Below are 25,964 nucleotides of genomic sequence, written 5' to 3'. Positions count from 1 at the left end.
GGCTGTGCAGAGGAGGAGATGCATGATCGCACCCAGCCGTGCTTGAAAAACAAGCCGGAGGGATTTATTCAAATGCAAAATAACAGCCCGAATATTCGAAATTTAGAGAGGGAGAAAAATGAAGGCAGTGTTTGCTCGCTGAACTTTAATAGTGGCACTGGTACATCCTCGTGGAAAGGTAAGGGGAGAAATGAGGAGGACAGAGTTACTCAAGAGGTGGAATTGATCACCTCATCAAAGCCATCAGCACAGCTGCTGTAATGGGACAAAATCAGTCCTGAGTCTTTCCTGGTGTTTCCAGTAATTGTAAAAATATAAAAGACTCACCACTGCTTTCTCTGCTGTGCCTGGGCTTTCAGAACTATTAAGTAACACTCACTGACTCTTAAATATGTGTTTAACAGCACCACAGTCCCACTTTTGAATCCTTAAATTAAAATGAGGAGCTTTTAACTCGGACTTTTAGTCCGAGTCAATTTCCTATATGAATTTTAGTACATTTGATAAAACAGGAGCAGCCCACTTCAAAATGCCAGAGGTGGAGAAACTTCCCATCTTCCCGTTCTGCACCAGGAGAAATAGGCAGGCAGGACATTTTCACAGCACATATGCATGTTCTCGCGTGCCAGCACATCCCTGAGGATATTTCATGGCTGTGTCCTCCTCCAACGCTGCTGGTTTTGGGAAGGGAAGGTTGGAACCAGGCGGATGCTGCATGCCTGGAGAGACCACTAGTGGAGAGCTGCCTGTGGTGCACGGGCAGGGAACGGACAAGAAAGTGACACAACAATGAATTTCATTCACTCCTAGAGCTGTCAGTGAGAAAAAAATCCGGGAAAAGCCACTCCGAGTTTAAAGTGCTAGGAATTAAATATATCCTGCTCCTCATCCAAGGGTGTTTTTTTTGCCGTTCTTTAATAACTAAGAAGCAAAACACGAACAAGAGCATCCTAACTGTCATTTGTCACCTGCTCCTTAGATGAAAAATTCAAGGACATGAGGTCACAGTTTTCTGTCAAAGCTTCATCTGAACACTGGAGCATACCAGTATAGTTAAAAGTTCTTTTTCAAGAGAAGCTTTTCAAATAAATATAAATGTAATAGCTGTTTTCACATTTGTTTTACATTGTTGGTTTCTCCCTGTGTTTTTTCTATACCTGGTTTATGGTATTTCTGTGAAGCCAAGCTGCCAGCTGGCCTTCCATGAAATTTCCTGGTGTGATTCCACCTTCCTGCATGGCTTATCCTTCTACTGCACCCACCTCAGGTGGAGTGTGCTGTTACTGATATCCCAACACAAATTTATGTTGTCTAGGGTTCAATTCTAGATGAATTTAATCTTCACCTAAAAAATATTCCTTTTTATTTATTGTTCAGGAGATAAACTTGTAATCTCTTCGTGAAAGTGGTGTTGTTCCACTTCTTGGACTGAGCAATTGCATTGGACAGACCACGTGTCACGTCCTGAATTCAAAAGGAGATTAAAGATTTCACCCCAAAGCTGAGGTTTGGAATAATTTTATACAGTGATAGTGCAGGCACATCCTAATGCACAATAAAGTATTTTTAAAATGCTGCAAGGTATTCATTGGCATATACATCCTTCTATAATTCAGTCTCCTACATTTTTGGTTTCCTTAACCACAAAAGCTTCTTAACTCCATGTTTTCCTTCACAAATGTATTTATCAAGGAGTGTGCAGGAGCAAGGAGTAAATTTGACATTTTGGTAACCAGCACTGTTCAACAGAACTGGAGCTGGTGCCCACAGGGCACAGTGTGAATTACTTCATTAATGACAATAGAGACAGGAGACATTTACCATTTTGTCACTGTTATAAATCACAGCACCAACAGTTAAGTGAACATAAGCTCGTACGAGGCAAGTGGACAATGATTTACAAGATCAATAAAAGAAGGAACAAGAACGACTTGCCAGCTGTATGCCAAATAAGCTGATACACTTTGGGCAATAGTCTCAAAAGCTGCATTTTAGAAGCAAGTGTTACACAGGCATTTATTCCAGCAACAGTGTGAGCTCCTTAAAAATCAATCTTTTTACCCTTCACTCCCAGAGCTTTTCCTTGATCCGCATTGTTCTCTCTGACAAAAGACAGGCGTTGCAATTAGTCACAGCTACCCAAGCTATCAACACCCAGGGCTTTGTCATCCAAATGACTCACCTTGAACTTTTTCTTTACATTTTCAGCCTCTTTGTTTCTTCCCTGTTTGGAAATACAGCAGTATACAAAAGCAAATGGGATGCAGAAATACACAAGTTCCTAATTTTGTTCTATACTGAAGGCTCATCATTGCAATTTTCATCTTTATCCTGGTTCATACTGCTCCTTTCTCTCTGTATCTGTAAAATACAGATTTGCAATTATGTGAAACATAATCAGGATTTCCTATATGGGAGAGCAGTTCATTAATACAAGGACAAAGTATTTATGCACTGATTTGAGGTAAGAAAAAATACTAAAAGGTGTGTGAATGTGCTTTCTTATGCATCAAGAAAATCTTCTCAGTATGAATAAAGTCACCCAGAAAATCTCCAAAATATTAACTATAGCAAAAGTTAAGGTAATCTAATTACATGGTTTACAAAAACTAAGAACTCCTGAGAGTCACTTACCATCAGCAGCAACTATTTTTTCAGCAAATAGAGTCAAATTTTCATTTCTGATTTTAACTTAGGATAATCTCAGCATTTGATCTGGCAATGTGTGTTTTTAATCTCATCTATTATTGAGCTATGGAAGAGAGTTGTGAACAACTCACACATTGCTTGAGCAGTCAAGCAGCAACAAAGCTGGGCACCAGAGAACTTGCCAAGTATGCAAGGAGTTCTATTTTCAGGTATAAACACCAAATTTATGCCAAGATACATAGAAAGCTTGGTGCCAATACTTTTACAAAATCTTAAGAGCTTTAGAAAGTGGACCCACAGGGAGGGATGGCTTTGATCTTGTAGATTTTACTTAAAATACCTTTTAGAGAACTAGGGACGTGCTGCAGGCTGTGGGAGCTCTAACAAGTCTTGGTGTAATCAGATTTTAATTTACTGTTATCAAGGCAAGGAAGGCTCAGTCCTTGGAAAAGCATTGAGTTAAACACCTTCAAAGAGCCAAGTTGAGAAGTCAGTGTTCAAAAATATGGCAGAGACAAGTGTTCTGACATTACAGTTCTTTATTTGTTTTTGAGTCCACGATCTATACAGGTATTTACAAGGCATGGAAATGGATAACAGCACAAAATACAATTGAGGTATAAGCTAAGAGCACAGTATGTCATGTTTCAATAAATATAATTCAAAATTTGTAAACTAAGTGACCAGATAGATGCATCTTGTCTACTAAAACCATATAAAATATTTGTTAAATCTCACGTGAGGTAGAGGACAGTTTTGTGTGTCATGTGATGCAACCACAGCAACGCTGACAATAAGACTGTACATCATTGGCAAAGTATTAAAAATTGTTGAATGCACTGATCATTTTTCACAGGCTTTTCTATGGTTTCAGAATTGTCACTCAACCTGTTGCCTTGAGCTAACATGGACTCAGCTGTTTTGCAGCTACTTTCTGTCATTTGAGAGAATTATACTGGCATGTCAACAGCAATAAATACTTTAGAGAGTAAGGATGAAAACACAAAAAAACGTTCTGTCAATCACAGAAAGCAACGTGATGGCAACAAATTATTTCAGACCAACTTTTTATTATTTCCTAGAATTCGTTTAAATACAGTACAGCTGTGCTTTCCTTTAAGTGAGGTATCTCTTAGAAGAAAAAAAAATTCAATTGATATCGTTACACTTAATTAATTTTCAAATAGCAAAATTTTATACCGTGTTTGCTGTGCTTGATGAAGTGCTTAAAACTCATTTTTCAAGCATTTTCCAACTGAACCACTAACCCTGAAAAAACCAATTTGCTAAGTAATGGAGACACACTATAAAATCATCGTGCAATTTGTAAGCAATAACTGCTTTCACAAAAGCTAAAAAATGACTGCATTTTTTAAATAGATATATGCAGCAAATAGAAAATTCTACAAGCTTTCTGTAAAGAAAACCAATGAACACTCACACTACAAATGTAATGAGCAAAAAGAAAATTGAAATTTGCAGCTTTCTGCTGCTTACTATCAATGGCTTAAATAAAATTACCAAAATATTGCAAGCACAGATTAATAGGTAGGAGAAATTACGTCTTTTGTAGACTTCACCATGTTATAGAAAACTCTGTTGTGTGGATTAATTACACGAATTAAGTGCAGAAAAAATACAAAGTTGTTATCTTTACTGACAATCAAAATATATACTCTACAAACAAGTGAATTCTAGGAAGCTGACCACAACAGCATTTCGAGGCCAACTTCCCAACTAATGCTAGGAAAGGTTTCCAAAAATTTCATAACACATTCTAGCTATCCCCTCCCCCAGTACAAAACAAGAATGTATGAATAAAACATTGTGACTTCTAAAATACAGGCCAAGACTTATTTCTTTTCAGGCCACCAGTAGCTTTATGCTCCCACCCAACTTTTCCTACATCACTAATTGCATTATGCCTTTACTATGTACAGATGGTTTTACAGCTAAGCTATCAATATATTAAATATAGAATAAAATTAGTTTAAGAATGTGAAACATAACTACATTCATCTAAATACTCCAACTGAATGATATGCTTTACAAAAAACTAAAACACAGACTTAACTAAGTTTGGAGATTTAGATAAAAATCTCTTTCATTGAGGGACACCTGGTTACACTGTGAGTGAGGTGTTTCCAGACTGCCAAAATTACAAGAGTTTTACGCTCTAAGCTCTCATATTTTATTGATTAAAGTATACAAAGCATGTTAAATTTCTCTTTTATAAAAGTATAGGAGCAAATTAGGTATCCACTCCCAATCCTACTTATTACAAAAGGTGCACTAGGCAACTTCCATCTTGGTGTAGGTGTTTAAGAAAGCAACTTTCAAATTATAGACAATTTCAGGGCTTTGTTCTACAGGCTTCATGTCACAACTACCTGGGAAAATTACTTCTTGCCTGAAAAGATCAGCAAGCAATGACTGAAGGCAAACCAAATCATACATAAAATGAGCATGCTGTGACTAAAAGCAAAGACCTAATGACTGATTTAGTCTCTACCATTAAGTGTGCACTTAAGTGAGGGCCCTCAAGTGTGCATTCCAAGTTCCTATGTCAGGCTGTAAAATGAACCATTCAACAGAATTAGGATAAGGTAGCAAAAAAAAGGTCAACATATATTTTTTCTAAAACTTAAGAGCATTATTTACAATTTACTAGAAAACTATCTTTCACAGACTGTGAGCACACAAAGGTCTATGGCACATTTATGTATGCATTATTACTTAAAATCAGTATAAAATTAAGTCTACACATATGAAAATTGTTTATGTTACGCCAAGAGCCTGAAAGTAGTATTTAAGAATTTTAAGAGGATTACAATAATTTAAAATGCATTCTAACTTCAGATTACCTAAATGGAATATTTACAAAGCTATTTTTAAGGTCATTTTAATAAATGTTCCATTGGCTTTACCAGCCAGATGTTCAAAAATAACTAGGAGGGCCTTATCTGCAATTGGAATTGGTGAAACTTCCTACAGCTGCCAGAGTTCTTGCAACAGTGAAAATGTTGGTACCAAGGATGGCCCCCTTTTTATTGGTGCAAAGGATGGCCACAGCATTTCCAGAGCCTCCAGCAGTGACCCAAGTGCTGGCTGAGGCACAGGAACCTGGGCTGCACCAGCCCTCCATGGCCACTGCTGAACAACCACTGGCCAAGGGGAACATCTGAGCAGGACAAGAACACAGACAAAACCTGAATGGAAATGGAATATTCACTATCCTACTAATAGAATAATCCCAGCAGGGTTATAGACATCCAACAGCTCAGCTATAAATACTGTGGTGCATCACCAACTGCAGCTGTGAGAACAAGCTGTGGCTTTACCCACACCCAATCCTGAGCCTGCCCCACAACCCCGAGAAGCAGCACAGAGGGACTCTCTCCATCCTTCAGCAGCACCCAGGTGGAACTTCCCCAATTCCCAGCTCATCCAATACAGGATCTGCCAATCCCACTGGACAGCCTCAAGCTCTTCTCCCCAGCCACCACACCTCTGGCAATGCTCCTGCCTGCTCTCCCTGTGCCCACGGGTCTGGTGGCCAGACAATAAAACACTGGTGGTGTTTTTAAAGCAAGCGGTGCACACACAACCAGAACCACTAAGTCAGCTCCTCTCCCTCCAAACCAAGCTGCAAAGACAGGCCTTTTCCTTTTTAGTTCATTTTTTCTTTTTCCTTTTTTGTTGGTTTTCTTTCCAAAGGAAAAATTTGGAGATGGGAGCCAAAGAAGAGAAAAATATAATGCTGGGATTCTTTTCCAGCAGGGAGTGGAACTAGATGATCTTTAAGATCCCTTCCAACCCAAACCATTCTATGATTCTTGACACTGACAAAAAAAAAAATTTTTTTCATCTAACTTGCTTTACTTGTCAGTGTAAATATGACACAGAGCTCATAAACAAAATTGTACAATTATTTAAAAAAATCATCCTAATACTCTGTGACATTTAATTTCCCACCTCATTTCTCATTCAATTTAAAGATATGTGCAATTTTATCTTTCTCTGTGATATTCAGTCTTGTTATATCACTAACAGAGAAACAAAAAAGGAGTTTTCAGTTTTACTAGTTGAGGGAAAAAAAAAATCAGTGTAGGCTTTTACTAGTGGTTTCATCCAAAATTAACTGAATTATTAAGAGAATATTAAACTCAAGTACCTCAAAACCAGAAACTAAAAGCACAAGTTAAAATTATGTCATGAAACACCAGAATTACTAAAATATTCCTATCACTGACATGATCAGCTGACATCTGCCAGCTGTATCCAAGTTTTTGGAGAGAAGTGCAAAAAAGTTTTTCTTCATCCAACTTTAGCCATGCATTTAACCCACTAGGAACCAGACTTCAGAAGTACTCAGACATTATATATATATACATAAAACAGTAATTCTGTACAATTACACATTTCCCAATGTTATAGCTTAACAAACATGCTGTATTTTCTTAATTCATGGTAACCCTACCATGCCATTCAAATACAGAGACTATCAAAATGATTTTTCAAAGTGCCATACCTCAGAATTTTATATTTTAAGCTATGATCACAATGTCAGTTAAGGCCCGTTCTATGTGATGAAAGAAAAATCCACAAGCTGGCAAGAAGCTCAAAGTGTGGAGGCTTAGGGTACTGAAGAAATTAATACATATTCCTTAATAAATATTCTTTTTTGTGAAAGCATTAATATCTGAAAAACAGTTAAGTCAAGCTTTCTCAGTTTCTAAAAGGAAAAGCCCCACCTTTAAGCCTTTTATTAATGTTTCTTTCATATGTACTAGACAGAAAAAAACAGAAGAAAACTTGTGAATTTTTAACTTCCCAAGATTCCACTGTAATTGCATTTTTTTTTTAAATTCACAAAACCAAACCAAAACAAAAAACCAACCCCTAATGTTTTCCAGCAGAGCAAGCAAGTGCTGGCTCTAACACTCCTCAGATTGATAATGAGTTGTTAAACAGACAATACTGAAAAGATCAGCTGACTTCACACAATGAAATTATGGGAAAAACTCATGCTGGTAAAACACTTTTGATACTCAATCATCAATCAGTTGAGGCAATTTTGAGCTCTGCCTTACAGACAAAAAGCTGCCTTTGCTCTCCTCAGTTCAAGAATATTTAATTCTCACTGAAACCCAAACTATTTAAGACCTTGAAGAATTGAGGATATTTTTAATGTTCTTTTATAACTGGATGTGCAATTGATAGCAAAATAAAGATACCCACATATGTTTTAACAGACAATGTTAAAAGGTGTAGAGTCCTTAAGACTGCATTAGAAACAGACAGAAACTGGTCACTCTAAATCAAGAGTTTCATATTTTTCATGGTTTGAGAAAAACACCAGTAAAAATCAATGCAGATTTTCATTGGCTAGGAAAATCTAAAAATGTCTATCCCTATTTATTTATATCTATGTATATCTTCATCTGGACCTGTCTGGGAAATAGAGATCCAGAGAGAACACTTTTTCTCAGCACACAAAAATTGTTCACAATCATTAAAACCAAAACACCCTGTTTGAAGGACACAGTCATGCTTCCTCTTGCAACTTCTATTTTCCTTTCCCATTCTTTGAAGATTTCAGGATCTGTAGCTTCAATTCCTTTATCATCATCTCCAACTTTTCCCGGGCCTCTCGTTCCTGTCTCAGTTCATCCTGGAGCTCCTGTCTATCTGCCTCTGCATGATCCAACCTCTGCCTCAACTCTGCCAGCTGAGAAACACAAGAGACACAGAGCAAATTTTAGCAAATATCAAAGGGTCACAGATGGCCACTCTATGCATCCAAGGATTTCAGTCCAGAAATATAACAGAATTATAAGTAAGTGCACAATTCAGTTATCAAGAATTGTGCACTTACCTGCTACACCATTAGCAAACAATGCCCATGTGCAAAGTTGCATAAACATCATACTATAATTTAAAAAATGAGAAAATCTAATTTTTAAATGCATATAAGTTGTAGCTATATGAACTGTCACACAGAACACACAGAATCTGTTGGGAAAAACTGTGATGATGTTTGCATTGGATGTGTGACAAATCCCAGAACAAACTGCATTTTTTCATTTCCCAGGTCCATTTCCCTTACCTGACAAAAATATTACTCCCTTATTTCAAAGCCTGAATGTATTTCTGGAAGAAACAAAATCACCAACACAGTTTTCTGATATTCCTTAGTATAAATTAAATATTCAGAAAATCTTGAACATAACCATCTGTGTGTATATGTGTTCAAATATAAACCTGAGTCCACACAAATGTTTTTGTGATACATTTTGTGTTTAAACACAGAAATTAAGTATTCTTTTCTTCTTGTTTGAACAGCAAGGTTCAAACTTGCTAGAATCTCACCAAAATTATTTACAGTGACATCTGGAAACATCTTTTCAAGTGTGGGAAAGTTCCTTATTGCTTATAGCATACTGCCAGCAGTTAAAACAGGGACGAGACTGAAAAGCAGCTATATTCTCTCCCATTGATCTATGGGGTTATTTCTTACTAAAAGACCATCCAATTTATTTATAATTTATTACAATTTAATTCCATCTTAAAAAACCCTGATGTACATCATCACTAAGCATTCCTCTCACTGAGAATTAGGAAGACAACTCATCTGAAGGAAAGAGCAGGAACACACTGGTGTTCACCAAGTGCTACAGGATGTACTGGGGGAAGGGATAGTTGTGCTGGTTTTAGAGAAACACCACACTCCATGCCCACTTCAATCAGAAATACTTCAGCAATTCCTGGCCAACAGCAGGCTGTTAATGCAAGTGCTGACTGCACAAGTGCTGCAGTGAAGTGCTGCAGTGCAACAGTGCCCACTGCCTGCATGCTGCAACACGCCTGGCTTTGACTTCCTGCTCTAAGGAAAGGCTCCAGGACTGGTTATTCTGGCTTACTCTGACTGACAGGGTGAAGCAAGTATTTCAATAAAGTCAAAAAAGGGGACAAGACAGTGCATATTCAGGCAGGTCTAGAAAGGAGAAGAGACTTTTAAGCAAGCTGCAAATACCAAATTCTTATTTCTGTTTAATGCACAAGGATTCCTCTCACTCCACAGTTCTCAGACAGAAAAGACAGCCTGGGCAACTGGTTCAAGAACACACCAGATTAAGGCTTTTTTAAAATGCTGTATACACAGCTTGGGAAAGTTCTCTGTTCCCAAGACTTCTGTTTAACTCTGGTGCTTCTTGGAACGAGAATCTACTGCAAGATGTGATAAATGGGAAAAAAACGTTCAAATTATACGTTGTGAATAGATCCACCACAGAGGTAATAACAGAGTAAACTTTTACACAAGGAATGTATATAGTTTTCAAAGTCTAACTTCAAAAGCAACACACAACCAATCTCCTTGGGGAACAATCCACAGTTTTCATCCTCCAAAGGGAGTAAGCTGCACAAGCCCTATAAACCATGCTGAACATGATGATCTCCATAAATTAGAACACGTTGTTACTTGCACTAACAGGGCTTGTACCAGATGTTTAGTAAATCAGGCCTTAGTCAGAGAGGATTATTTCTGGCAGCAAAGGCCAGGAATCAGTGGAGTGGGATGTCATGAAATTAAATTCATGAGAAGGATTTATGATGTGAGTCTCTGCCCTATTCACCAAAAATACCAAAACCTGTCTCTCAAGTAGTGCCTGTTTCTCAGTTTGACTCAGTCTGAACAGGAAATATACACAGTTGTGAAAAAGGACCACAGAGCTTTACTGAGCTCAAGTTTTAGATTTTGTTCACTTTAAAACTGAGCCTGTTAAGATTAGTTTTCTGTGATATGGTGCAAAATAAAAAAAAATTAATCATAACTACAGCTGATTTTTAAAAGGGGCATTCCAAGGTTCCCTTTATCATTAACTGTATTTTTTCCCATTGGAATAGCCTAGCCTCCTACATAAAGAAGCAATAGTAAAAGCTAAAAGGAAAGTGAGAAGAAAAAACAACTCCATAGGTTTTGACGTATGAATCCAAGAGGCTGGAATGAGAGACACCAATACGATTTTCATTTCCAAGAAAAGTCTTGGCCAAATGTTTTGGTAGAGCCCCTTCTGGCTCATCAGACAGTGCAGAAGGTTCTACCACCAAGAAATAAGAGGAGCAGCCAGGTATGCTGCTAATCTGACAAAAAGAAGGTTCAGAGGTTTGGAAATTTTTTTTTTTACATAAAATAATAATAATGTTTAGGTCTGTATCACGGGCAAGCCCATATACATTAAAAACAGAATTTATTTTAAATGAGGATGCAACAGACCTCATGTTTAAGTTCAATATTTCATCAATAATATCGTATGTTTCTGTAAGTTACATTCTGCCTCAGTTTCAATGAAGGAACAGGAAAATAAATATTGCTGTCACTGACCTATTTTGGTATCTGTCTGTGGTGTCAGAATACACAGGAAAAAAAAACCTTAAGGTGGCTGAACAACACCTTCACAATTTCCTGATACACTAAACATGTTCTGTTTGAAACAAACCTTCCCTTCTCACCTGTGCTGCATATTCAGCTTCTTTATCTTTTTCCAAATTGGAGTCACAGCTACATTTTTGCTTCATCACTTGGTCCAGTTTCTTCTCCAAGTCTCTCTGCTCAAAATAAAACTCTTCCATTCTTTGTGCATGCTCTGCTTGCAAACATTCGAGTTCTTTTTGTAAATTCTGCTGCTCTTCAGTCAGTTCCTTCATAGCTTTAGAGTTGCTTAACATTTCCACTTCCTGTAAAGAAAGATCAAGATCACATACTCCTTCCTTCTAACACCAGAAAAGTAAAAAAAAAAACTCAATTTAAAAGTGTTTCTGGAACCACTGAGGCCAAAAAGACCATTTGTAACTACCAATAACAACAGCCTGATAATGGTATTTATCTACTTATCAATGACAGCATGGAATTCTGTAACATGCATTCTAATTTTTAAGAAATTACTTTTACTTCCAAGTACATGGAGCTTTCAGAAACAAATTTGCATTCCCAGCAGTGAACCTCAGGAAGCAGAAGCACTGATTCATTTGAAGATGGTAAAACAAAATGAAAGAAAACAAAATGAAGTGTTTGATTTATTTGTCCACTAACATTTTGATATTTTTAAACACGTATTTTTTTTAAACTTATCTACAAGCTTTACCTCCAAGAGCAGAACAACTTTGAAGCAGCAGCTCTAGGGCCTTATCTGAGCTCCTAGATTCTGAGATTAACATTTAAATTAAAATAAAATAAATTAAAATATTAGCTGTGATCCATGGATGTAAGAAGCAAAGACAGTATTTCACTGAATTCAGAAAACAGAAATGTCATAAATGAACCCCAGCTTCTAAAATAATCACTATTAAAGAAAAGACTAAAAATAAAATCCCTGAAAGCATGGCTTAGCAAATGGGAGTAGGAAAGTGGTGTTCTTTTTTATTCAGGGCATTGATAAGACCATTCCTAGAATACTGATAACTGCATCTTTAAAAACCTGAAAACTGAGAAATTTTAGAGAGTACAGCAAAAGCAGGAGCTCCTTAGACCCAGCAGCTGCAAACTGAAGAGACACCACTTATTAGAGGGCTCAAAACTCATGAGCATAAGGGATATTGAAGATTCGGTGTCTGGATTTAAGCTGAAAGATGATCTGTGTGCTCTGGTGTTTCTAAATGATGCAATCTGGGATGCTGACTGAGGAGCCGGCAATCCCACAGCAGCTCCCTGCTGCCCAGGGAAATGCACTCAGACTGCCACGGTACCATTTGCAGCTGCTGCTTCCTCCGCAAAATCGTGTTCAGCTTCTCCTGCTGCTTGATGTAGGTTTTCATGACTTCTTCCATGATCCTTCCCTTGTCATCCTCACAGCTGATGTCCTTCATGAGGGTGGGGGACAAGGTTCGTGCATCAGCACCTCCCTCAGCACGGCCAGAGTCCCTGGTGACTTTGGAAGAAACGCGCTCAGACTTTGCACCTCTCGCAGAACGAGTTGACACGGGAGGATCTACACAGGAGAAAACAGAGAACAATAATCACAGAATGTTCAAATTCCAGAGTGAAAAAAATGCAAAGAAAACTGAGATTACAAAAAGGTGGAGGGAATTTTTGGAAACCTGAAATGACATCACATCACAAAATTCTAGCTCAGTGTAAAGCTTTTCAAAATTCCGTGGTATAAAAATCAAAGCCTTCAATATAATTCTCATTACTCACCTAAACGTTTATTTGGTTGCTCCACCCCAGTTTTCAAGTCAACTTTTTCCTGTTCTTCAAGAGAAAGCTCTGGATAGGAGGCAGCTTTTTTGTGCTTTCCACTATTGAGCTTCTTCTCTGACTGCACAGGTGAGGATTTATTAACATCTGAAGCTTTTACTGATGTTTTTGCAACATCCTTATATTGAGATGCAAGAGACACGTTCGGGGCAACCACTTTGTCACACATATAAAGGTAGTAACTGAAAAAACAGCAGAAGGGCAAAATTCATAGTGAAAGGTAAGACAATAAAAGATGGCTGGTTGAGAGCAGTAAGTTTAATTTAACATGAGTTCAACCTGTGAAAGCATCAATGAAAAATAAGCATGTCCTTTTTAAATTTATCCTATGCAAAAGGAAAGCCTAACGACCCACTTAATCTCTACTGAGTAGATTATCAAGATAAGGTTTTGAGGCTGTCAAACAAGTAGATTTTTCAAAATGGCTGATCTTAAAAAAATTACAGTAATTCATATGAAGGCTTCATTTAAATGCAAAGAGTGAAATTAGAATGCCACTGAATCCAGACTCTCCAGCATTTTCATAATCCTCATATTATGAGGATGGGCGATGATCAGTGAAGTGGGAATGAGCACCTCACTGAAGTAACAAAGCTGTGTTCTGACAGTCCTGGGGCACATCTGAGACCAATGCTGGACCTTCCTTCCCAAGTACACTGAGCTGCCCATTTGGATTTTCATAGCTCCTGGACTCCTGGGAGCATCCCTGTGTCCCACCCTCAGCCAACCACTCAGCCTAGCACAGAGGGAAGAGAGCCCCAGGTGTGTTCATATCAGTGCTAAGATCACCAGTGTCACTGGAGTTCCAGCTGATGTCTTCAACACTTCCCTTTCTCCTGGTTCTGAAGAAAGGCACTGGCAGAAACAGAACATGAGGGCCCATCACAGAAGTTTCTCCACTCCCTTCTCTGCGTGGGAACCAGTGTGATGTGTGTGCACCAAAAAGGGTCTGCTCTGACCCAAATTCAGGACCTGTGTAACCACAGGGGTGAGGGCAAGAGGAGTATCAAGAAAAGCCATTTCCCTCACTGCTGCAGGTGATAAATTGGGTAAGGAGTCAATGAAATGCACTTGGTTTCTAAAACCAGGAAACCAGCCCACAGACAATTCAGCTGCAGCCCTTTTTCCACTGTGGGAGAAAGCCTTCAAACACCTCTTGGAAGTCTTTTCTGGAAGGAAATTAAGTTGTCCTCATGGTAAATAGGCCCTGTGCAGCTTTCCACATGCATGCATTGTATTGCAGTATGAAAGATACAGGTTACGTCTGTCACTTCTACTAAGAAAGGGGAAATTTTAATTACATTTCAATTGTATTGCCTGCTGAAGAACACCACTTTTGGTATAAGTTTGAGTCTTATACCAAAAAAACACTCATAAGCAGTTCATTAGTATTTACATTAAGAAATGCACAAAAATTTTGGGTTGAATTATTCCTGTGTGATACCTGAAGAGTTTTCTTAACAGTTCACGTTGCAAATACATTTTTTTTCCAGTTTGAACTATCCCTAAATAGCCAAAAGGATTTGAACACTTGTAGCTCTACATAGGAAACTCAGTTACCTGGGGTGGAAAAAGGAAGGTGGTTGAGGATCAGTTTCCGCTTCTTGCTTTATAACGGGATACCACTGAGATAATTCCAGGTTCTGCTGTGGCTCGGCCTAAAGGAATTAAAATAAACTGGTAATTGAAACATGGATACATGTTATTTACACTTGCATAAACACTCCTCGGAGAAATGGTATTTACACCATTAATACAGGTACACCAGAGAAACTGGGGCACTGGGAAATGGGGTGTCTTTGGCAAAGGTGCAGGGTGATGCAAGCCACAGAATTCTTTGATTTCCAATTTACCACTATGGGCAAAAAAGCAATGAAATTAAAGAAAAACATATTTACAGACCTATCTAAAAGCTCTGCTGATTTTCCACAACTCTTCTGAACAAGCCTGGGAGAAAAGCAGAAACTATGATTCCCTAAAGGTTGTAGGAGCCTTTTGTAGTAATGTGCCTATACAAAGTAAGCAACTGCCAGATATTTTATTTCAAAATTAAATGGAACAGTGTGCTGGTGTTCCAGGGACAGAACTTTCTTCAGTCATCACAAATTTTTATTACACAAGTCGGCAAAGCTGCTCCCAGTAGCATGAAAATGCCATTCCCTTTGCAGTAGCAAACAAAATTTACTCAGGTGCATCAGAATATATAAACTTAAAAACTTCTGTGTATTTTGCACTTGGAAAGAAATTCTTGTTCTGTGCATCTCAAGAAATGTTTTTGGAACTACTCTTTACTAGAAATTCTTGGTGATACTGGTGCTCCCCTGCAAAGTTGCTCTTAATTTCAAGTGGAAGGTGTCTCACCATAATATATTTACAATATTCTCAGAGCTAACAAAATGATTGATAATTTTACTGTATTAGAGCAGCCTTGGGACATGGGGTTTTGGGTAGGGTGTGGTTGGCTGACCCCAGGCAGCTGCCAGGCAGCCACAGAGCTGCTCCCTCAGCACTATCCCCAGGACATGGAAGGGAAAAGGGCAAGAAAGCTCTTGGATGAAGATAAAGCTGGTTTAAGAGGTGAAGGAAAGAGAAAAACACAAGTGAAGGAAAGGGCATGGCTCATTCCCTCCTCAGACAACTGCCCAGCCACCCTCAAAAAACCTCCACCTTGGATGCCAAACCCTCTTTCTTCTCCTTCTATCCTAGGTTTTAGTAGCCAGAACATTGGCATGTTAGCCACACTTTTAGCCACAAATCCAAAGCCCAGCACCACAGGGGCTGCTAAAAAGTCAACACCATTCCAGCCAGACCCAGTACCTTCCAGAAGCTGCTCAATTTAAAAACAGCCCATAAAGCTAAAAAAGTTAAATAATCCTGTATTGAAACCTTTATGTAGTGTTCTAGTATATTCACAACTTCTTATGTTCTGTATAATCAGAAAAGTTTGTATTTTCACACACTGGACTAGACCTTTAGAGAACTTCATCCCTGGCAGTGACACTGATGTGAGCTGAGCCATGGTCTGCACAATCCAACACCCCCAACCCTGGCAGGGACCAAACCCCACCTGTCCCATCCTGACCAGAACTCCCACCCCAGGAAACTCAGCTCTCACAATGAAACTGAAATTCAACTCCACTCCCACAGCTCCTCAAATCATTTCTAACACAGACAGAAAGGGAGGGAGGACACAAGGAAGAGAAGCTCTGGAGTTGTAAAGTCATAAAAAGGCTTTAAATAAAAAAAGATTTGAATAATCTCTCGAAAAACAGCCTCATCCTGACACTTGCCAAGTTTTTTCTACTTACTCAGATCATTCTAATAATTTAAATAATCACATATAATCTACTTATACTGCAGCTAGTATGAAGTGATCTGATTTTAGCTTCAGATCACATTTGTCCATATTTCAGGACTCATATTTTAACATGCTTATATATTTACACATGAAATTATCAGTTCATCTCTGTTTTCAAATCACTAGGTCAGATTTTTGCTTTCTTTTTTTTTTTACCTATTTCAAATGGAAACTGAATTTACCATCTACCCGTTAGTGTGAATCTTGCAAATGAATTTTACAGCATGCAATCAAATTTTTACTTAGGAAAGAAAATGAAATGTTACCATAAATAAATGAAGTCTTCTTCTAACAGGATTCTTCCCTCACCATTCATATATATATATATATATATATATATATATATATAAAATTACCAAATAAATTGTTTATTCTAGGTGCTCTTAAATAATTCTATAAATAAAGTAAGTTGAATTACTTCTATTCTAACTTTTAAAAAGGGTTACATGAAAAATTACTTATTTTTCTTAAAGGTTAGTTGGACAAAGCTGTTCTTTAAGGAAAAAAAATATATAAGTAAGTACTGGTTTCAGTGTAATCATTAAGCCAGTAGTTTTAGCAGAGATTGGATTTATAAGCCCCCCTCACTGTGACCAGCTCAAGGAATCAGCCTAAGAAGCAAGGCAAAGTTTTAGTGCAGAGATGATGAGAAACTGTCGCAAAGTCAAAGGGAACAAGGATCTGTCAGTGCAGGAATCAGCAGAGACTCGGTGACAGCTGTTCCATGAAGAGCAGGTGGATGTTGCACTGCAGCCTAGAACTCCACAGAAAATTGTGACAATCAACACAGCTTACAGCTTTCTTGTTAGCACAAAGAACAGAAAGGAATTAATCTCAAGAGTACTTTGCTCTTAAAATATTGAAACAAAAGTGTATTTGCACTGTGAGGTGAATAAATTCAGAGTGAAATGCTAAGGAGAAAGGCAAAGGATGGAATCCAGGATGCTCCAAAGACTATGGGATTTAATTGATTCATTATTCCTAGACGGGGAAAGACCTAGCCAAGGGCAACTGTTCTTCCTGGGTCCTCCAAGACAAGCACAAAGGATGTGTCAGCACTTCTGAGGACTGACTCAGCAAAGGTGGTGAGGAGGAGACAGAACAGCAATCAGAACATCCTGCAATAAATTCCCCTAGGAGTGCAAGGAAAGGGAATGTCTACGTGTTGTACCTGATACCTGAAATGAGAAAAAGAAGTTGTGGCTGCTCCACCCCTGGAGCTTTTCAAGTTCAGGCTGGATGGAGCTGTGAGCAATGTGGTCTAGTGGAAGGTGTCCCTGTCCTGGCCAGGGGGGTCAAATTAGATGATCTTTAAGCTCCCTTGTAAACTAAACCATTCTGTGATTCTCTGAAGCAGCCTAAGCTCCCCCAGGACAAGAAAAGGGAAACTGTACTTCAGCACTGCTCTCTTAAGCTTTTTTACTCTTTTCTACTTCCCAGATAATATCCACAGGATGAAAAAAACCCCAAAACCTCCCTCACCACTGTACTTTGCTCAGGTTTTCACAGCTTCTGACTCTGTTTTCACACATTGCTTTGTAAGAAAGAACACAGGTCTGCAACACAAGACTGGAGAAAGTTTTACAATTTCATTTGCACCAGTCCAGTCCAAATTACTGCCACTGCTCATTTCAGCTGGGGGGTTTTCATCTTTGCAGATGAAACTGAAAGATCTCATTGTCTGAAATCTGCTGCTGTGGGAAGAAAAGCAGCATTTATAGGTGTGAACATGGAAGAATATTTCCACTGATGCATCCACCATGCTGTAGTTCCTTTCTTACACTGGCCTTGCAAGAATAAAGACTGACATGTCTTTATCAGTTGAAAAGCAAAGTCTCTTTGCTAGGAGACTGCATCTTCAAATAATTCAGTGTGGAAGCATGCCATACTGCAGACTTCCATGGGAATCTGCTGGTAAAATCTCTTCCTGCAGACTGGCACCACTGTAACAATACCTGTTACTACAGTCAGCCTTCCTGCAACACCAACTTTTCAGATATTTGTGCTGAAAGGTGTCAGCTCATAGCACCCCTTTTAGGGCTCAACCATCTGTGCTGCTCTTGCTGCTATTTTGAAATCCACCACAAAACATCCAACAGGCAACATGGATTTATCATCAAACCAGCAGCCATCAAACAGACATAGAAACACTGAATACACTGAAAAGAAACTGTCATGGGGCAGAAACCATTAAAAGCCTATTAAAGTTTATACCCCAAAATTGTGTTTTCCATGAATGGGAACAACTATGATATTAACGTTTCTCTGCTGCTTGTCCTATTATTTAAAGTAGAAGCTCACCAAGGGACAAATAAGCTCTGTATTTTGGAACCACAGCACAGACTTACAGCAGTATTTTAGGAAAAAATAAGATGTCTATTATTAACTATTGTCAAGATACCGGCCCACAGCTCATTACTTGGGCTGCTTAAAACCCCCTCTTTTTGGCATATTTCACTGCACAAGTGGTTTAAACAGAAAGCTCTTGCTGAACAAGCAGACTTTGGGATTCTGAACAGCCATTTAGCAAAGCACCAATACCCTGCACACAAGCCATGAGATGAGTGGCCAGCAAGCCAGGTTGCCATCCAGCCCACGTGTGCACGCTGGAGTACAAATAACAAATGAAGAATTCATTTGTAATACTTGATTTTCAAGCTCCTTTCTGCTTTGCCCAGCTGCTGCAGCACACACTGCATAAAACCTACTCAAAGGTCAAATAGGAGAACAAAAATTTTCACAATAGCCTGAATTTTCCAGAGTCTGTATACCTTAGGACAGAACAAGAACCAACAAAGCCAAGCCAGCTCAAATGGTTACTCGCAGCCCAAAGAGGAAAGAAATTACCACCCCTCTTAACGAGAAATGTTATTTCCATGGTGAAGCTCTCTCAAATTTAACTTAGGCTTGATGTGACAAGTATTCCCACTTAGAAAAGCCAAGTAATGCGCTTCTAAAACAAGTATTTACGTGTGAGCAGAAAGAGATCTGTGAGTTTTACACCAGGTGAACTTACTTTGGACCGAGTTCTTTTCTGATTTTTCTCGCTGAATTTCTCCTTCATTTCCTCCAAGAGATGCTTCAGCTCTCTCTCCTCTGATGTGCCTAGGTATTTTTGGTTAATGTGCAGATAGCAGTGCCACTTGGCCGACTCAAACCCCCAGTGGCAGGTCCTCTTGTCTGGGGATCTGTGTGAATGCATCACGAAGGTCTGGGGTGAGAACATCCCGTAGCATTCCAAGCACTGGATACATGGGTCATCCGGGGCAAGGTAGAACTGAGGTGCAAACAACCCCTGGCACTTGCCCAGACATTCATGCTCCACTTCGAAGGCACTGCCAGTCTCTTTCAGCTGGGCCAAGGTGTTCTTACCAGGGAGGAAACTGCCACTTTGGGGAAAAGTGCGAGGGCGCAGTAAAGCATTGCATAGTCTCTGAGCGTCCGTCAGCGTGATGAGCCCACAGGACGGAGCGTTGAACGGAAGAATTCCCAAAACCTTCAGAATGTGAAGCTGGTCAGAAGTGCACCTTGAGCAGTAGATATAGAGCTCATCACACACCGTGTTGATCTGCTGCAAGGAGAAGTCTCGCAGAACTGAATTCAACACTTGAGGCAGGCAAAGTCTTTTTTCTCCTCCGACTTTAAAACAAGAGATGGATTCCCCCTCCAGCAGGGTCTGTGTGAGTTCCGTGGAGCTGTCTGGAGGGATGAGCAGTGGACCAGAGAGGATTTGTGGTGATGGGAGAGGCAGGAAGACAGTGGGTGACATACTTTCCTGGGAATACCGAGCTGAAAAAGCTGCAGGTCCACCCAGCGAACTCTGGCTGCTTAGGTGGAATTGTGCCAACGTGTGTTTCAAACCTGGATTTAAACTCAGAGGCTCAGATAGCGAAGCACTGTTTGGCTTGCTGGTTTCCCCATCAGCCTCCACCGGAGTTTCATCATAGTCATCCAGGTTTTCCTTCTTTATTGTTGGCAATTTATTTATTACTACCTGCACTTTGTTATTTACATGCATTTCTGTCATTGCTTTTTTCAGTGGAGGACTCCCATCCTCTTGGATCCTGCTCCTTTTTTGGTCTGAAACCAGACCTAGAGGGAAGTTTATCTGTGGGCTTTCCATTGCTAAACACTGAGCTTTAATTAAGCCAGTCCTGAATGTGCATTTTCTTGCTTTTTCATATAAAAAATAGTTTCATGTGATCTTGGATTACCTCAGGTACACCAAGCTGCACACTTCTTTCTTTTAAACATTACTTCTTCAGCATCCAACAGTAAAAACTGTAACCCATTTTGGATGTAATACCATAAAATTACTAATGGAGAGGTTACACTATTTTCTTAGTTATTTGTTCAATTTTATAATATAAAAACCCCAATGCAATATGTATACAAAAGGTTTTCTTCATAGCCTAGCCACTACTTTACACAGTAGTCTTGTCCAGTAATTTAGTAAAAAACGATGCACTGATGCATGTTCATCCTCAATCGTTTTTTTCTTTAAAAAATATACTGTCTTTTCAAATAAGTCTCTATTTAAATATTAAAATAGAAAAATGGGCTCAGTTAGAAGAATGTCAATCTTAACGAAACTGATCCAAAACGTAGTTTAAGTTGTGTGAAAATTTTATTCAGCACTTTCAGCTCCCAGAGATCAAACACAATCTTAAGGGCTTGCTTTATTGTGCTGCCAGCTTCATGATTTCACCACCAACACCGTGACAGCTACTATGGCAGTTCACAAATAAATCCTGAAATTAAAGGCTGATCCAGAGCGACGGCAAAAACTAAACGTCCCTGGAGAGTCACCTTTTGCCCAGATGTCACTGGTGTGTGTCAGAATTTTCCCAGCCCAAGTTATTAGTAACAGAGGTGAGATCCAGGCCATGGGCTGAATGCATGCCGTGTGCTAGCACAGAGTTCTGCCTGTCCTTCCTGATAACCTGTGAAAGAGAGAGAGGCCATCACAAGCAATCTCAGAGTCTGCTCTGTACCTAAAGGGGCTTCAACAGAGCCGGAGAGGGACTTTTGACAAGGGCAAAAGTGTGACAGGAGTCAAAGGACAAGAGGGAATGGCTTTAAACAGAGAGGGAAGGTTTTGATTTGATACAAGGAAGAAATTATTCTCTGTGATAGCAGTGAGGTACTGGCACAGGTTGCCCAGAGAAGCTGTGGCTGCCCCATCCCTGGAAGTGTCCAAGGCCAGGTTGGACAGGGCTTGGAGCACCTTGGGATAGTGGAAGGCGTCCCTTCCCATGGCGAGGGAGGTCGGAAGAAGATGAGCTTTAAAGACGCCCTGCAAACCAAACCATCGGGGATTCCCTGCCAGAGGCCGGGTGCGTTCCCCAGTAACTCGCAGAACACCGGGACAAGCCCCCGACCGACGGGCGACACCGGCGGGGGAGGGGGCGGTCCGGAGCGGCTCTCCCGGCGTGCACGTCTGAAAGGACGGGCGCTCCGGCGAGCCGCGGGCCGGGCACCGACCCCCCCCATCCCGGGCACCGACCCCTCGCCCCGCAGCCCCTCCCGGGACGCCGCATGCCGCCGCTCCCTCCCGCGCCGTGACTCACCCCGGCCCCGCCGGCACCGCTCCGGGCACGGCTCAGCCCTTCCCCCTCCCGCCGCCGGGCTCGCCCCTTCGCCCTGCCCGGCTCCCCGCTGTCCCCAGCCGTACCGTGCTGCTCCGCCGCCCCCGTGTCCCTGCCCCCCTCCCATCCCCGGTACCCCGCTCCCCCTCTCCCCTCCGCCCCCGCGCCGCCTCTCCGCAGCCGCCGCTCCCTCCCATCCCCCGGCGGGCGCTCCCGCCCTTCCCCCACGGCTCCGCCGCCCCGCTCCCCGCCGTTCGCAGTAAGTTCCCCGGCTGCTCACCCGGCGCCGCGGGGGCTCCGGCGGCCGCGGGGAGCGGAACAGGCGCCGCGCTCGCGCCGCCCACCCGTGACCTCACTGCGGAGACCGAGACGGCGACGGCGGCGGCGGCGGCGGCGCGCGGGCACGAACCCGCCGGCGGCGCGCGCCGGCCCCGCCCACTGTCTGGGGCAGCGGCGGGAGCGCCCGCCCGCCCCTCCCCCGCCCGCCGCCGCCGCCGCCGCCTCAGCGCCGGGAAACCCGGCCCGGCCTCCCCCCCCCCCTGCCGCCCGCGGGGAAAGCGCAGGAAGATAAATTAAAAATTAAAAAGAATATATGTATGTAATATACATTAAAAAGTGAATATACATGGAAAAGTGTTGTTTCTGCCCGGCTTCCCCTCAGCCCGCCCGGTCAGAGCCTGCTCCGCGCCGCCCTGTCGCCGTTCCCCCGTCGGCGGCCGAGAGGGGCCGGCTGAGGGACGGGGACGGAGCGGCAGTTGGGGAGGGGGTAGAGCGGCCATGGCAGAAGGGGAAAAGCCGGGCTGGAGGAGGGCCAGCCGCTGTCGGGGAGTTGTCGGGCGTGTCGCTCGCCTGAGGCGCGACGGCGGCAGCGGGCAGAGGCCGCCAGCCAGGGGCTGTCCGTGACTGTCCCTCTGTGACTGTCCCGCAGCGAGGCTTCTGCAAAGAGGGTCCCTTACTGACTGTCCCTCAAAGAAGGTCCCTCAGTGAGAGCCCTTGAGTGACTGTCCCCCAAAGAGCGTCCCTCGGCAAGGGTCTCACGGAGACTGTCCCCCAGCGAGGGACCCCACGAGGGTGGGCTGTGCTCTGGCACCCCACTGCTGGGGACAGGGAGACGCGGGGAAGGCGGGACAGTGCGACGGTGCCTGTCCCCGAAGGAGTGTCGCTCCCTCCAGCCACGGGCTCGCAGGAGATGCTGAAGAGCAGGGGATGTTTTGGGAAGAAAAATTATCAAACCGCGGAGAGGCGGGGAAGATGCTCTTCAGGGACAGCTTAGTCGCTGTACAACTCGTTCATGTATTACAAGTTTCTTCTGCCTGCAAGAAGCCCAAAGCTTTTCAGTTTACATCTTTGTGAAGACAGCGCTTCAACTGGGATTACGGCGCAATCCAATTTGCCGTTTCCTTTCATCCCACACAGTTACATATTTTGATGCGAGTACAAAAGCACAGCACATGAAAATGGGGCAGTTGTACAACCACCAGGCACCGCTTAGCACCGGCCAGCGCCGCCCGCGGCCGCCGAGATCCCTAAAGCCGTCCCAGGAGGATTATGGCACAGCCACAGAACCTGCCTCGCTGCTCATCTGCTGAGAGAGGCGTTTGGTGCTTTGTAATCCTTGACTTCGCACCTTTGACATGCTCAGGTTTCCTCCAGGCTGGCTCGCTGATGGAGAGGCCCTTGCGAGTCACCTCTTAACTCGCCACATCAGTTGCGGTATCTGCAACAATATCCTCAATTTCTTTGGATCTGAGTGATCTTTAAGGCCTCTTCCAACCCAAACCATCAGGGTTTTATAGAAAATGAAACATTTTTGCAAAGAATGCTATCACCCACTGCTTATTTATTTAGCAGATATAAGGGCTGCTTAAAAGCCACAACAATATGGCAGAATTAAATAAGATTTCTGAATCCACCAGCTTTTAGAGCTGATTCTAAAAGATATGAACCTATGAGGGAATTGTCTTAGCATTATAGACATTCCTGTCTGCTACACCCTCTTGGACTTTATGACCTGATTTAAAAAAAAAAATAGTCTCTTCAAATACCAATCAGTGAAATGCACTATGTCATAATCCCTTTCAAATTTACTGAAGAGAATGTAATGTCTAACATTGGAGCTGGACTGATCAATGTCTGCGAGGAAGGCAACATATGTAGGCAGATATTCCATCTTTTATTAGACCTCCTGATGTCATGGAAGCTTAGGATTCAGTGGCATTGTCTAATTTGTTGATTTTTTTTTTTTTCAGGTTCTGCTGCAGAAATGTTCCATTTCAGGTTACAGATCTTGGTAACTATTGTACTGTAATGATAGTGTTGCTATAGAGCTACAATAATCAGGCGATGGAAGACAAAGTTTGTAGGTAGAGAATTGTCTAAAAAAAGGTGTTAGCTCTGCCTACTTCTACTGTGGACTGTGAAAAGCAGTTCTGAAGACACTGCACAACTAAAACCTGAGTTACAGACCTTTGCAAGTAGCAATAAAATGCACTAATAGCACAGGAGGAATCTTGCTTTGATTAATAAAGTGTCTGAATTTTCAGGAAGTGCTGAGGCTCTGGGGAAGCTCACAAACTTCGCTGATACACAGTCCCTGAAGATACACAATTTAACTATAAACTATGTCCTGGAGAGCTCAATTTAACTGTGAACAAAGATGTGCATTTTCTTCTCTGATGAGATTATATTGTGCTTTTTAAAGAAAAAAAAAATCACTTTGGAAGTCATATTTAATAGTAAGTTGTAATAGTCCAGCTCTTCACTAAACTGTCATAGGAGGTCTCACTCTTGTAAAATAGATATCCTATTACAGGTTGTGTTTTAAGCACACAAGTTGATAGATTTTGGCAGACACCACATCCTGCAGGACAAATCACCGTGGGGACAGTGCACAAAACACTTCAGCTCCTGAAGGACTTGAATTATTCCTCTGGTGTAAGAGGAGTATAAGCCCAGACACTTTACTCATCCTTAGAAGTCCAATGTGGACACAAGAGATTCCTGGTTCCATTTATGCCTGAAAAAGCTACCTCCCACAAAAGCTGCACAGACCTGGGATGTAAATACTGCTCTGCCTTGATTTATTGGTGATTAAATGGTAAGAGTCCACCTTTCAAGTATTCAGTCCAGATCCCTTTATTATAAGCAGAAAAAAAAAATAAAATAAACCACAGGGGATGTTTCTGTAGAAAAATGCAAGATATGGTAAAATCTGTTTTTTCTCAAAGGAGCTCCAATGCCAAACTTCTTTCTTCTCAGGAAAACATCATTATTCTGTGGGCAATTGCAGATGCCTCTGTTGCTTCAACACCTTACACCATCCATGCTGAAGTGAGGATGCTTGCTTAGCACTCACCAAGTGTATGTATAGATAATCCAAGCTATTAGCTTCCTCCATAGAGTGCCTCAGCATAAACAATTGCTCAGACTGAGGCAAGAGCAGCTGGGTACCCAACTGAACAGAAACAGGGAGCGTGCGTGGGGGGAGGTTAAGCATGTAAGATATGCAGCCATCTGCAGCACTCGCCAGGACTGCCGACGCACAGCCGTGCTAACAGGCAAGACAAAATCTCTTTTAAAAGATGTTGAAATACAGAAATTAAACCACTGCATCTGTGGCAGGGTGTGAGCTAAGTGCCGTCACCCTCTGTGTCAGAAATCCGAGAATGCAGGGGAGGAGTTGAAACAAAGAAATAAATCATGCAGAAGTAAGTGCAGCAGACGAGAGTGTTGCTCTGAACTCCAAATCCCAGCTCTGGCAGCTGAGATGACGTTATTCGAGTTCCAGCTGAAAGAGCCCTTGGATGAGCAGGCTAAAGTAGATTTTGTATTTTCCATTAAGATTTCTGTCTCTGTGCAGAGGACTGATGCCTCACTGCTTTTGTCTCATCACTGGTGTTGGAAGGAAAGCCAAAACCTACAAAGATGGCTTTTTCCAAAGGACAAGATGAGCATGAGGCTGGGGAATGATGCTGGAGCAGAACCTGCATTCTCAGACACGTTTGGTAAATGCAGGGTGAGAAAGGCATTTCTTGGGTCGCTGTGGCCTATCCCAGTGCAATTTTCTACAAGAAATTAAAAGATTAGAACAAGGCTCCCATGGGATATGGAT

The 25,964-nt window shown here is 41.6% G+C and overlaps 1 protein-coding gene across 2 annotated transcripts; it reads right to left on the bottom strand.

Annotated features, from left to right (window-relative positions):
• Window positions 1-3,170: 3,170 nt before the first annotated feature.
• SKIL (SKI like proto-oncogene) lies at window positions 3,171-22,281 on the bottom strand. Of its 2 annotated transcripts, none has more exons than XM_050978059.1 (7): window positions 22,134-22,281; window positions 19,282-21,208; window positions 14,468-14,565; window positions 12,848-13,089; window positions 12,397-12,638; window positions 11,164-11,388; window positions 3,171-8,380 (listed from the first exon to the last, which is right to left on the bottom strand). In XM_050978059.1, the coding sequence occupies exons 2-7, from the start codon at window positions 20,386-20,388 to the stop codon at window positions 8,219-8,221; spliced, it is 2,076 nt and encodes a 691-aa protein (XP_050834016.1). In that variant the 5' UTR covers window positions 20,389-21,208; window positions 22,134-22,281; the 3' UTR covers window positions 3,171-8,218. The 2 variants fall into 2 exon arrangements, with proteins under 2 accessions (XP_050834016.1, XP_050834017.1); XM_050978060.1 differs by lacking the exon at window positions 22,134-22,281 and adding an exon at window positions 21,940-21,967.
• Between the last annotated feature and the right edge of the window lie 3,683 nt (window positions 22,282-25,964).

Source organism: Serinus canaria, chromosome 9 (assembly GCF_022539315.1).
Source record: "Serinus canaria isolate serCan28SL12 chromosome 9, serCan2020, whole genome shotgun sequence".
Lineage (NCBI taxonomy): Eukaryota > Metazoa > Chordata > Aves > Passeriformes > Fringillidae > Serinus > Serinus canaria.
The sequence above is the reverse complement of the archived record's forward strand: the minus strand, read 5'-3'. Positions and strand labels throughout refer to the sequence as shown.

Coding starts and splice junctions, on each gene's coding strand:
- SKIL (XM_050978059.1), bottom strand. CDS start 20,388: ATGGAAAGCCCACAGATAAACTTCCCTCTAGGTCTGGTTTCAGACCAA. Junction 14,566..19,281: donor AGAAAAGAACTCGGTCCAAA/GTAAGTTCACCT, acceptor TAATTCCTTTAG/GCCGAGCCACAGCAGAACCT. Junction 12,639..12,847: donor GCAACCAAATAAACGTTTAG/GTGAGTAATGAG, acceptor TCTCCTGTGTAG/ATCCTCCCGTGTCAACTCGT.